At 43.0% G+C, this 14,546-nt stretch overlaps 1 protein-coding gene across 1 annotated transcript in view; it reads left to right on the top strand.

Moving 5' to 3' along the window:
- Positions 1–14,546, top strand: part of LOC145393796 (protein APCDD1-like) — a 204,839-nt gene that overhangs the window by 159,036 nt on the left and 31,257 nt on the right. The window contains exons 7-8 of the mRNA XM_080267843.1: positions 3,183–3,265; positions 5,419–5,612. Coding sequence (XP_080123969.1) covers positions 3,183–3,265; positions 5,419–5,612 — 277 coding nt within the window. The remainder of the gene's footprint in view (positions 1–3,182; positions 3,266–5,418; positions 5,613–14,546) is intronic.

Consider the following 14,546-nt stretch of genomic DNA (forward strand, 5'->3'; position numbering starts at 1 on the left):
TCATTTACTCGGGACTTATCTTGGAAAGATCATATTACATCTGTAAAACCTGCTTCCAAGAGATTAGGCGTGCTAAACTGACTCCATTCCTTCTTTACCCCTGCGCTATTGTTGACTCTATACACGGGTTTTATCCACCCCTGTGTGGAGTACAACTCTCATGTGTGGGGAGGTTCCCCACGTACAGCTCTTCTCAATAGGGTGGAGTCAACGGCTTTTCGTCTCATTAACTCTCCTCCTCTTACTGACTCCCTTCAACCTCTGTCTCTTCGCTGCACTATTGCATCTTTATCTCTTTTCCATCGCTGCTTCATTGGTCACTGCTCCTCTGAACTGTCTGCTTGCATTCCTCCACCTCTACGATGGGCGCTTAGCACCCGTCTAGCAGCAAACTCTCATCCCTTTGCTGTCCAGCTCCCTAATGCAAGAGTTAACCGTTACTCCCAGTCCTTCATTTATGCATCAGGTCAACTCTGGAACTGTCTCCCTCTGTTTGTATTTCCTGTTTCCTATAATCTCCAGTCTTTCAAACGCAGTGTGTCCAGGCATTTCGGAATGATTGGATCTTGAATTTGGCTCTCTCTTGTATTTTGTTTTTCTTTTGGAAGGTACAGTTATTGCGAGCTCGTGGCCTTTGGTTCTTTCTTCCTCGCATAAAAAAATATTAGTTTCATTGTTTTTATTATTCATATTCATATATTATTATTATTATTATTATTATTATTATTTTATTATTGTTATTATTATCAATATTATTATTATTATTATTATTATTATTATTATTATTATATTATTATTATTATTATCATCATCATCATCATTATCATTACACTCTTAAAGGCTACTGCAAGCGGTCTTTCTGCTCGATGCCAAAAGGCCAGAAATGAGTCGTAACTCGGGAATCCGTGGACCTATTGTGCTGCAAATTGTTTTTATTCTTCATCTTTCAGCATTTTAACGATGCCTTCATATAAGAAAAATTACACTACTTTCTGTCCTTTCGGCTGTGTTAGAGTAACTCCAGTGCCCACAAAGAAAGTGATCCACCTAAAGGCCGTCGAGTAAAAGGCCGTCGAAATGAGTTATAACTCAGGAACGGTTGGCCCGAATAGACCGGAAATTGTTATATTCTTCAGGTTAGAACATTTTAGCGATACCTTGCTCTAACAAAACAACGCACTTTTTTTTTGCTGTGTTACGGTCACAAACGAACAAACCAACAAACATAAAGAAATCGGATAATTACAATATAGATTATTATATTCTTAGTCCTTTCACCGCCACTACAACCTCCTCCACCACCACCTCCTCCTCCTTTTCTACTTCTTCTGCGTTCTTCTGCTCCTCCTCCTAACTGGCCAGTCTGTCAGCTTACAGTTTAAATGGACTTTGATGACTAAGGTACACATACAGTATAGGCATAGCTTAGCGCTCTCTCTCTCTCTCTCTCTCTCTCTCTCTCTCCTTCTTTCTCTCTCTCTCTCTCTCTCTCTCTCACACACACACCCACACACACCCACACCTATCTATCAGTCAGTCAATCTGTCTATCTATTTAAAATACCTATCTGTCTGTCTATCTTTCTATTTATTTGTGTATCTACATATGCCCGTATGTATTTATACATACCTACGTTTCTATCAACCTATCGTTATCTGTCTCTTTATCTGTCTTTATTTATGTCAGTTTTCTAACCATTCATGTGACTATCTATCTGGATGAATCTGATTTAGTAAACCATGAGATGTAGGAATAATTTTCAAATTTTCCCTCGTTGTTCCTGCAAAAAGACATTTAAATTTACGCAGCTGCCGTTTTGGCCTGGCATCGCTGACTTTGACCCTGCCCTCGCACCCCGCTACCTCCAGGGTTCAAATCCTGGTGCGGGCAGCTGTCACCAAGTTCAGGTGTCCCTCTGTCTTTTGTGGGTTGGTAGGGTAACACCTAGGCCAGGTAACTGTGGTAACCTGGATGATGCAGTGGCTTTATATTCCAGGATATTGGATTTATACCCCCGCCACGGACTCAAAGGCCTATGTTACGAAAATAAGCACCGCAACTAAGCACTTCATAGCGTCTGCCTTCCCTTTAAGAGGCTCTGCTCAGGCATGACCTAATAAGATCCAGTCCACGTGTTTCGGTACTGCATGTTCTGTGTCCGCACTTGAGGAGAGAGAGAGAGAGAGAGAGAGAGAGAGAGAGAGAGAGAGAGAGATGCAGGATGGATGGAGTTGATAGAAATGGTATGATAATGAAGGCTGAGCTGATGTAATGTAGGATGGTGTGGGTCGGTGTTGAATGGACGACACAGAGGAGTAAGACTGGTAAGGACGGGATAGGACAGGATAGCATGGATCACTGTGGTGGTGTGGTGTGGGGTGACATTGGGTGGTATGGAGTGTGGCACGACTGAGTGTTGTGGTACAGAGAGGTGTGACACTGTACAAGCTGATTTAGCATGGTGTGTAATGATACAGGACGGGGTACTGTGGTATAATATTAACTGGGGCGTTTTTGTGCGATAGAAAATGTTGCGAAGTATGATGGTACAGTGTAGTGCTGGGTGGGATGGGATATGGTGTGATGTGGTGGTTTGTGGTGTGGGGTGGTCTAGTGTGGTGGTGTGGGGTGTGGCGTGGTTTGGTGTGGTGCGACGTGTTGTGTGTGGTGTGGTGTGGTGTTGGGTGTGGTGCGGTGTTTGGTGTGGTGCGGTGTGGTGTGGGGTGGGTGTTGTGGTGTGGTGTGGTGGTGTGTGATGTGGTGTGGTGTGGTGTTGGGTGTGATGCAGTGTGGGGTGATGTGGGAGGTGCGTTGTGGTGTGGTGTGGTGAGGTGTGGTGTGGTGTGGTGGGATGTGGTATAGAATCCTGTTGTATGGAGCAGAATGAAGTAATGATTGCCATGATTCGTGTGTGGGCAGGAAAATGTGGAGAAGAGCAAAGTTAAGGAATGTATGGACCAAATACATTTCTTGGCAGTGGGATAATTATTCTTTTAATTGGCTACCGGTAACTAGCGATGGACCTGTAGGGCAGGGGGGAAAAATTTATAAAAGGATCTTTTTTTTATAACCATCATCGCCACCACCACCATCAGAGTTGCGTATTTTTTTTTTTTTCTTCCTCATCACTCAGTCAGATGTTTGTCCCCGTCTAACCTTCCTTCTTCTTCTGCCCCACATAGCCGTGGAAGCCTCACAAGCCCTACACCGTCCTGGCCTACATCGAGAGAGCCAACCAGGGGACAGAGGACGAAGACTGTTCAAGGTAATGTATGTGTACACTTTACTGAACCTTGAGAGAGAGAGAGAGAGAGAGAGAGAGAGAGAGAGAGAGAGAGAGAGAGAGAGAGAGAGGTGGAATGCCAAATAGGTTATTCTACTAATCTTATCAAACCAAATTTACCTATATGACTGATGGTCTTTTTTTTTTATCCTTTTCAAAATTACTAATATCGTACAAGTAAAAAAAAATCTTCCTTAGCAGTTGATCCCCTCACTAACGTGAATCATTATTTATTTTCTTGCTCCTCAGTTACATGGATGGGGTTATAAAAGAAGTAAAAACACGAGCAATGGAGAGAGAGATGGCGTTGGTAATGAATGGTGATGGATGGAATATCTCAAATTTGTTGTATGCCGATGATGCAGTACTAATTGCAAATACCGGACAAGAACTTATTAGACTAGTGCAGAGTTTTGCTGATGTCTGTGAGCGTTGTGCCTTGATGGTAAATGTAGAGAAGAGTAAAGTGATGGTTACTGACAGAGAAGGCAACTCCTAGTGTGTTGTTATAGAGAGTAGAGAGATACTGGAATTGGTGAGAGAGCTCAAATACCTGGGAACAGTGATAGAAAAGAAAGGAAAATGTGCAAAAGAAGTGGAAAGTAGAGTGATACAAGGAAGGAAAGTAGCTGGTGCAATGAAGGTCTTGATAAGAAACAGAGACTTGAGGGTTGCAACTGCACGAGGTTTACATGAAAGAGTGCCCGTGTCAACTTTAACATATGGATTTGAGACTATGGTGTGACATGAAAATGAAAAGTCAAGAGTGAGAGCAATGGAGATTTGACTGCTGAAGCATGTATGTGGAGTACAGAGGGTGGATCGGATACGAAATAATGTGATTCATGAAAGATGCCGATTGAGGAAGTCTGTGGACACGAGAATCGAAAAGAATGTACTTAGATGGTATGGTCATGTGGAGAGAATGGATTACAATAGAGTGGTGAAAATGGTATATCTGAGCAAATTTGAAGGAGGAAGGAGGCGAGGTAGGCCAAGGAAAAGATGGAGGGATATGGTGGATGAGTGTTGAGGAAGAGAGGTATGGAAGTCGGTGAGGCTAGGTGACTGACAAGAAATCGAGCTAGCTGGATGAATATTATGAGAAGTGCATGATCAGGGATTTGGCACCCCCTTTTAACGTGACAGCGTCCGGATTGACTCTATCGGATACGTTTATGTGAAACTACAGAATGTGATGAATGTTGCTGGCGTATCAGATAAAGCCAGGATTCTTGGGGCTTGAATGATGAGTGAATGGAAGTGTGGCCCATTGGATTGGGCAAACTTGGGCTGTCTGGACGTTGCTGCTCCTAACCCTTTCCTAAGGTGGGAAAGGAGGTCCGGATGATGATGATGATGCTATCTCATTGCTCTTAATTTCATCTTCATGGGACACATTACTATGGGAATAACACATAACATTTCCTAACCCCTCTTAAAGTGAAAGGCCTTTCATCATCATCATCAACCTGAGACGGGCCGCTGCAGGACAGATACCTCTCTCACTGACTAATTGACCGTTAGCCTACTCCACCTAATCCCAGCCGCTCTCAGAATCTCACCCCTCCATCTCGTCCTCTGTCTGTCTGTTCCTCTCACGCTATCTCTGGGTTGCCACTCACTTACCCTGGTTGATCCTCTGTTATTTTTCTCCAATGGACGTGACCTGCCCACCTCCATCTTTAACAAGCTGTTATTTTCTGGATGCTTGATGCACCTTTCCCTAATCCCTTCACTATTGTCTTTTGTCCATAACTTGGCCCTGATTTGGGTCTTTTTGCTGGTAATTTCACATAGCTCGATACCAGAATAACACTAGCTCTGCATCCATTCTGTAGCACTACTTCGTGAATAGCATCGTGTTCTGACGATAATTCACTGTTACAACTGTGCTTTCAGGATGGCCTCTATGTCACTCTGTTCTCTACCATCAAGGTGCTCTTTCTCCAACTTAAACACTCCTCTCTCACATACCTTTCCACTCCATTCCCCCAGCTCATACTCAGACCTTTCCTCCACTTCAGCTCTCAACCTCACAATCGTAAATTCTCCTAGTTAGCCTCTCATCCTTCATTTAACATGAATAAAAAAAAAAAGCCAAGATTCTAAATACATTAATATTTTCAATCCAGGGGTCTCGGAGCAGCCTGGAATGAACTTCAGCTACTGAGGGTGGAGATTACGCAGACGCAGAAGGGCACGGCAAAAGGTGACAACGTGGTGCGTAAGGAACTGTTCCTGGGTGACCTACACACAGACATAACCAAACAGGACCTATACAGACCCACTGGATACCAACAGCCGCTCCTGAACTCCAAATATGTAAGTACTAAAATCCATTAACAATCATCTGACGGAACTGTGTCTCTCTGACTACTACAATACTCTACTCTGGTTGCATGAATTCGATGATCTTTAGGTATGAGGTAAAGATGTGTCCTCATTGTTACTACTCAAACCTGTTCGTGACAAAGCAGGACCTATGCAGACCTATGGGATGCTAACAGCCACTTTTCGTCGGTTAAGGAAGCTCCCTAACACCTCTTCCTATTTAGGCCTATTTAGCTTATTACCCGTCCCCGTCCCGGAGAGGCTCGGGGGCAGGTATTGTTTTCACTCGGTTTGTCTGTTTGTCTGTCTGTTTGTCTGTTAACAACTTTACACAAAAACTACTAGTGCAATTTTGACTAAAATTACAGGGATGATGGGCTATGACCTTCTGATCACTTGATTAAATTTTGGGCCAAATTGGGCCAAGGCCCACGCAGCAGGCCCCAAAATTTAAAAAAAAAAAAAAAAAAAAAAAAAAAAAAATCGCTATAACTCCTTTCAAACTCGTCATAAATGAAACCAAAACCTAAAGGTGCATCTCTCAATCTGCATCCTATAACATGCCTCATTACATCAGGTGGTCACTCCCCTAGTTAGCGGTAAGGGGATCAATGTCAGGTGGGTCGGGCCTAAAATTTCAAATGGTCATAAAATCGTCAATTTTCACCCTATTTACTCCAAATCTGATATGCCACATCTTTGACTAGATATCCTGTTGTGTTTATACATCAACACTAAAATGACTGCCGGGGGAGGGGTTGGTCTACCTTGGCACCGCTACTATTTATACAGTAGATTAATTTATTCTTCTGCGTAGTTTAAATCATTTTAATATCGCCATATCCTGTATAACTAAGGTATCGGTACAAAATGATATTAACCAGCGGAGTCCAAAAATAAATCGCCAAGGAATACGTGCTAGGGACCAAGGTAAAGAGAAGAGTATACTGAGAGGTAAGTACAGCACCCCCGAGCCGCGCAGATTCTGTGACGTCAAAGTTAATAAGAGAGAGAGAGAGAGAGAGAGAGAGAGAGAGAGAGAGAGAGAGAGAGGTGGGGGTGGTGGAAGAAAACGGGAGCTTGACAGAAAACCATCTGTACGTATGGTATGCTTTTGTATTATGAATGTTCATACAAGTCGCTACTCAACACACTCACACAGTAATGGAACTTGTTAAACTCGGTAGTTAAAGAGTAGGCACTGCTCCTTTCTTGAATTTCCTTTGTCCAGGAGGCACTGGTAAACCAAGCAATTCATACTTAAGGTTGCGTTCAAAGGCAGTACTCTCAAAATGACGGCTGCATATAAAACCAGATGACCGATTTTTCTTTGTGTCACATAATTCAATCCATTTTTTCTAAGTTCTTCATCTTTCGGCAGTGCATGAAAATGTATTCTCTTGTCACCTTTCACATGAATGGATTTGCATCCACGAACTATACAAATTGTTGGCATGTTCACAAAATTATCTGTATTGCCATAGCCACCCCTAAAAACAGAAAACGGAGTACCTATTCACAGGCAGGTGTGTGTGTGACTGGCGTGTGTTGAGCAGGATGAACTGCAGTCTGTATTAACTATGACGTCATGCGCAGACCGAGACGTATTTTAGCTCCCCCTCACCCCCCCATGAAACTACCTTTCATTCTCTTTACCTTGCTAGGGACCTTCCATAACCGATGAGAACACGAGCCTAAAAAGGTGAGCAGAATACCTTTATTTTGCTTTATTCTTGCTACCTGAGAGCTTTTGATTATTATTTTTTTTTAAATAAGAAGGCTTCCACAATAGCTGACTTATTTTCTTCTGACATGGCCTCCTAACCCTTTTCAGCTCACTTTGATGGTCGTGTAGTCAAATTCGAGGTTTGAAATTGACTAGAAACCAAGGAGACTCATTCCTGCCTCACATCTAAGACTCACTGAGTTTCATGCAGCCACGACTTAGTACCGGGCATTCAAGGTATGGGAGTGGCCCAGTTCCGTCACACACACACACACACACACACACACACACACACACACACACACACACACAGTGAAACAATTTCTCTCTCTCTCTCTCTCTCATGATTTTTTTCAATCTACCTTACTCGACTGTACTCGTTTTACAATAACATAGCCTAAAATTGCCATCTCTCCTTCTGGAATGCAGAGTTGTAATAATAACATAACACAAGTACATGATACTAGTTATGAACAATAGCAATCCGAATCTTTCGAGACTGCAAACCTCAGCCAAGGCGGAGATGTTATCTTGTAATTTATATGGAAGCATTGTTGGTATTATCGAGTTAGAAGCAAAAATGTTGAAATTGCCACTATCCCGCACTGGTAAAGAATCCTTCAAAATATTCCTGGACCGGATGATGGTACGGAACACCACCCAGATCTAATGGATTGTTCCTTTGGCCATACCCCACCCCTTGAAAAATTTTCAGCAAAATCCATTCATAACTTTTTGAGTAATCCTGCTAATAGACAAACAGACAAGCAAACCAACGCGGGTAAAAACATAGACTCCTTGTAGGAGATAAGTGTTGTGGAGAGGAAGCAGGGCCATAGCATTATCTTTTCCTGAGTTAAGAGAAATAAGCTACAAAAGGACGAAAATCTAAGTTAAGTTAACGTTCAGTTCGTATACTCTTAGATATCAACACAGTCGTCTGGACTCCAAATATGTAAGTAAGGAATGATTCTCCTTGATTACTAGTAAAATTCAACCCTTTCATCGGACGACGGCCTGTGCCTGGCCATCAACTGAGCTGAAAGGGATTATTCATCCATACATGACCTAGTGCAAAAAGAACCACTTCTCGGGGACTGTCACACGCGGCTCATTATTCTGGCGTGGGCGTGGGTGTGGCAGTGGGACTTAGAAAAGCATAAGTGGTCCAGGATAGACTTTGGTAACGCTCACTGCGCCGTCCTCGCAACACACGAGAAATCGCCATGGATTGAGGCCTATGTATGTGCAGTCTGTTTTTTTTTGTTTTTGTTTATGATCATTTTTATGGTACGTCCACACACACGTATTAAAGTAGGACCTGTATCTGTTTAGCTGTCTATCTATCTATCTATCTACCTGTGTCCATCTAAAGGAAACCTGTGTCTGTCCATCAGTCTGTTTATCGATCTGTCTATCTACCTATCTTTCAGTGGATCAAAACAAGACCTTTATATATTATATCTGTCTAAAGAAGACCTTTGTCTGTCTATCTCTGTCTAAATAATACCTCTGTTTATCTGTCTAGCTATTTATATATTTGTCTGTCTAAATAAGACCTCTGTCTTTCTGAATATCAATCAGTCTATATATCTGTCTATTTATCTAGCACTCTCTATCTCTCTCTATATATATCTGTTCATGTCCCCCTGAACAAGACCTCTGTCTGTCTACCTACCTATTTATCTACTTCTCAAACTATCAATCCAAACAAGACCTATTGGATATCATCAGCCATGGCAAAACTCAGTATAATGTGAACAGAAAGACTTTTATACAGAGAATACTGTTTTATATATGTGTCATTTTTAGCAAAATATGCTTGAACAGATTTGTATGGAACTTTGCACATCCAGGATAGTACGTTAATTATTCTCCACTGGAAGCTCACCTGGCAATAGCTTATGTCTTGCGCGGAAGGCTCAATCGGCTGGTATGGGCGTGGGTGTGACAGTGACAGTAGGAAATGGATATATGATACAGGTTAGATACTGATAACGCTGCCTGAGCCGTACCCTCAACACACGAGAACTCTGCCGGCGGAGTGGAAGTGGAGCGATATATATGGACCAGCTTGTATATCGTGTGCGAGAGGGATTAAAAGGAGATTCGATTTTAGTGCAGATAAGAGGTCAAGGTCACAGGTTAAGGTCAGATTTTGGGTTTGGCGTCGCTGTTCTCACTGAAGAGTTACAGTGTGCTTTGTTTTATTCTTGCTATCATCATCACCGTCATCATTAGAATCATCATCATCAATATTACCCCCGGGGGGTAAGGGGGTTTCAAGAATACTGCCCCAGTATCCCTGCTTGTCGTACGAGGCGACTAAAAGGGTTGGTGTTGGGTTAGTGCCTCATCCCGTAAAAAGAACTAACTAAACTAGCAAATAAAGTGCCTCAGACCAGAACGGACCGTATGTTGACGACTAAGGAACGGACAAAGGACATTCTGAAGGTGGGGACATGGAATGTGAGAGGAGTGAATGATGAAGTGAAAGAGAGAGAGATTGTTCAGGTGCTTGAGGAAGCAAGAGTGGATATATGTGGATTGACTGAAACTAAATGACAAGGTGAAAGGGTGAGAGAGTGGGAATAAGGTTTAGGTATATGTGCGAGAGTTAATGAGCATGAGAGGGCAAGAGAGGGAGTATGTCTGATAATATGTAAGAAGTGGAAGGAGAATACAAAAGAGTATGGAGCAGTGGGTGCAAGGATTGTATGGGTGAGGTTGAAAGTAGGTATACAAGCGTGGGCGATTTTATGTGCATATGTGCCGACAGACGACCAAGTGGCAAGTGTGAAAGGTGAGTTTTAGGTGAATGTAGAAGCATGTATGGACAAATCTGAGAGGAGTGAGAGAGTGCTTTTGACTGGAGACATGAATGGCAAAGTTAGGAATGGACGAGTGGATGGAGTGGTTGGTCAGTGGGGTGTGCCAGCTGAAGTAGACGGGAATGGTAGTGCTTTGGTGGACATTTGTGCTGGTAAGGGGTTGGCAGTAACTAACACCTATTTTCGACATAAGATGATCCACCGGTATATATGGAGAGTAATGAGGAGGATGGATGGTGAACTTGTTGAACGAAAGGCAATGATAGACTACGTGTGTGTGGATGAGCAAATGAGAAGACAAGTGTTGGATGCAAGAGTGTGGAAAGGGTGGGGGAATGGAGTCTCGGACCATCACTTAGTGATAGCCAAGGTAAAGCTGCAAAGAAAATGGTTGAAGAGACGTAGGGAAAGACAGGAGGAAACAGCTCCTGTGAGAAGAGTGGAGAAGTTACAAGATAGTGAGAAAATGGCAGAGTATAAGAGCATAATGGAAGTAAGATTGGGAAGGTATGAGTTAGAGCAGATGGAAGGGGTGGAAGACGTATATAAGATATTTACGGAAGAGATAGGTGCAGCGTGTGAGGTGGTCTGTGGAGTGAGGAGGAGATACAAGGGTGTGCAAGGGACAGTATGGTGGAATGATGAGGTGAAACGAGCTATGGAACAAAAGAAGAAGGCATATAGTGAATGGCTAGTGAGTAGAGGTAGGGGAGAAGATGAGAGAGAGAAGAGAGAGGTATATGTGAGCAGGAGAAAGGAGTTGAAGAGACTGATGAAGGAGAGTAAGAAGAAAGTGGATGAAGAATTTGGGAGGAATTTGAGTGTGAAATGGAGGGAGAGTAAGAAATTGTTTTGGAAGGAGGTAAAGAAAGTAAGGCAGTGTGAAAGGGGTAATAATAAGGGAGTGAAAGATAGGAATAATAGATTGTTGGTGGAGAAAAGAGAAATTGAGGAGATGGAAGGAGCACTTTGAGGATTTGTTGAATGTAGAGAGTGAGAGCAGTGCGACTGTAAGTGGTTGGGGAATGGCTGGGAGAAGAAATGAGAGGAGGGAGGAAGAGATCAGCAGGGAGGAAGTAGTGGAAGCAATGAAGAAGATCAAGATGGAAAAGGCCCCAGGAATTGATGAAGTGTGTGGTGAAATGCTGAGGTATGGGAGTGAGACTGTTGTGGAGCGGATATGGAGCTTGTGTAGATTGGCTTGGGAAGAGGGAAGGGTTCCAGAGGACTGGAAATCAGGTATAATTGTTCCTTTATGCAAAGGAAAAGGGGAGAGAGAAGTATGTGGTAACCATAGGGGTATTTGCCTTCTTAGTGTGACTGGAAAAATATATGATAGAATACTCATTGATAGGGTTAGGCATATGACAGAGGAGCTAGTTAGAGAAGAACAAGGGGGATTTAGGAAGCAAAAAGGGTGTGTAGATCAGATATTTGTTCTAAGATGTTCAGTGGAGAAGTATCTAGAGAAGGGAAAGAAAGTGTATGCTGCCTTCATGGACTTGGAGAAAGCTTATGACAGAATAGATGGGCAAGGTATATGGAAGGCATTAAGAATATATGGAATGGAGGGGAAATTGTTGTGTGCTGTGAAGAGTATGTACGAAGGAGCTAGGGATACGGTGCGTGTGGATGGTGAGCTGAGTGAGTTCTTTGATCTCAGTGTGGGACTAAAACAGGGTTGTGTGATGTCTCCATGGCTGTTTATTATATACATGGATGGGGTTGTAAAGGAGGTGCAAGGTAGGGCAGTGGATGTGGGGGTGGCTCTAATGAATGAGAGTGAGATTTGGAAGATTCCGGTGTTGTTGTTTGCTGATGATACAGTATTGTTAAGTGAAGATGAATGGGAGTTGCAAGGTTTGGTGAATGAATTTGGGACAGTGTGTAGGAAGAGGAATCTGAAAGTTAATGTAAACAAGAGTAAAGTTATGGTGTTTGAGAGGAATGAAGTCACAGAATGTACCGTGAAGTTGGATGGTGAGGATATGGAGAATGTGAGTGTATTCAAGTATTTGGGTAGTGTGATGAGTAAGGATGGAACGTTGGGAGATGAAGTGCGTGAAAGGGTACAGCAGGGAAGGAAGGTTGTTGGTTCACTGAAAGCAATGATGAGAAATAGGGAGGTGAGTGTGGAAGTTAAGAAGTCACTGCATGATAGTATTGTGATCCCTACCCTGATGTGTGGAAGCGAGGCGTGGGCCTTGCAAGAGGGGAACAAGTCAAGAGTGAGAGTAGTGGAAATGAGTTACTTGAGAGGAACATGTGGAGGGACAGGTTGACGAATGAAGAAGTGAAGGAACGTTGTGGGGTGGATTTGGATGTGGTTGAGAAGGTTAAGAGAAATACACTGAGGTGGTTTGGACATGTAGAGAGAATGGAAAATGAAAGACTGACTAAGAGGGTGTATGTAGGTGAGGTAGAGGGAGGGAGAGGGAGGGGTAGACCGAGGATGAGGTGGAGGGATGGAGTTGAGAGGTATATGAGGGAGGGGGGAGTAGGTTGGGGGAGGGTAGTCAAATGGTGGGTGACAGAGCGGCTTGGAGGCGTTTTGTCTGCGGCCACCCTTTGCGGGATTGGGGCGTCGGGCTATAGATAGATAGATAGATCATCATCATAGTCGTCGTCGTCGTCGTCGTCGTCCAGACCTCTTCTCACTGACGGATGAGTGAGGCAGGGTTCAAAGAGCCTAATTTAGCGGGCCACACTCTCATTCACTAACCATTTAAACCCCTGGAATCCTGACTCCAAATGATAGGCATGCACATCCACACATACAGTACATACATCACATCGACTATCAAAACACCGAAAGAAGGAGGGGGAGATAGCGAATCATTTTTCATGCACTCCTCCTTACAGAATTCTTCTATACCATCTCGACCCACGATCCACAGTCAGTTCGAGCTACCATTACAAACTTTGACACAGATCTATAGACGTTATTCCCTCGCTGGTAAACTCCATGCAGTCCGGTGTGATATTATTTCTAAAACATATACGGAGAGAGAGAGAGAGAGAGAGAGAGAGAGAGAGAGAGAGAGAGAGAGAGAGAGAGAGAGAGAGAGAGAGAGAGATTTAGTAAGCAAATTTATTAACCTTCACAGTAATAATGTCTGTTAGAGATTCACATATATGACATACTTGTGGAAATAACGTTATGTAGGGCATATATATATATATATATATATATATATATATATATATATATATATATATATACACACACACACAGCTACCGATACTCCCACAACCACAATCACTACTACCATACTCTCACAACCACAATCACTACTACCATACTCCCACAACCACAATCACTACTACCATACTCCCACAACCACAATCACTACTACCATACTCCCACAACCACAATCACTACTACCACAACTACTTTCACTACACCCATTACTATCAATGCCACTGCCACCACTAATAATCTACCACCATCACTGCCACCACTGGTGCTACTACCATTATAACCACTACCACTAGCATTACTGCTGCCATTAGCAATATGAGAATTACAGTCATTACTCACAACTGCAACTGCTACTACAGCTACAACTGCTGCAACTACTACTACTACTTTCACTCACAGTAAGAGTACTACAACCGCCGCCACCACCATCACAACTACTATTACTACTACTACTACCGGTACTTACTACTACTACTACTTTTTTTATCTAAATCACCTCCCTCCATTGGTGAATTATATTGTGAAGATCAAAACCAACCTTCTTAATATAGTTCACCATTTGGAGTTGTAATGTGAAGCTTAACACTAACCCTCATATTACTGTACAATCCGTTGGCCCCAAGCACGCCAACGGCTGTGGTTACCAACCATCTACTATTACTATTATTATTTTATTTTATATTTATTGATATTACAGTGTAAATAAAGACATTAAACTATTGGAGTCGCTGGTCTATGCGACTCTCGACCACTGTAGCTTCGTAATACATACCCACCAGAGAGACAGGCCTGAGGGCTGATGATCTTGTGCGCCTGAGACATAGCTGAGCAGACCTCACGAGGGAGAATGACAGTCGACATCTCATCCAGGCCATAATAGAAGTTTGCGGTTGACTTGTCTTCTCAGAAAAAACCTCTGCCAGTCTCGAGTAGAATCTCACCGCTTCTGGACCCATCCCACCTGATGTTGTGAACACAAGGAGGGTGAATCGACCATGGTCCACATGTTGGATCCTTTCTTGATAATTTCTACTACTACTACTACTACTACTACTACTACTACTACTACTACTACTGCTGCTGCTGCTGCTGCTGGTGCTGGTGCTGCTGCTGCTGCTGCTACTACTACTACTACTACTACTACTACTGCTACTGCTACTACTACACCTA

The sequence above is a fragment of the Coenobita brevimanus genome, chromosome 25 (genome assembly GCF_032717465.1).
Source record: "Coenobita brevimanus isolate Jiangsu-jjx chromosome 25, ASM3271746v2, whole genome shotgun sequence".
NCBI classification, from domain to species: Eukaryota; Metazoa; Arthropoda; class Malacostraca; order Decapoda; family Coenobitidae; genus Coenobita; species Coenobita brevimanus.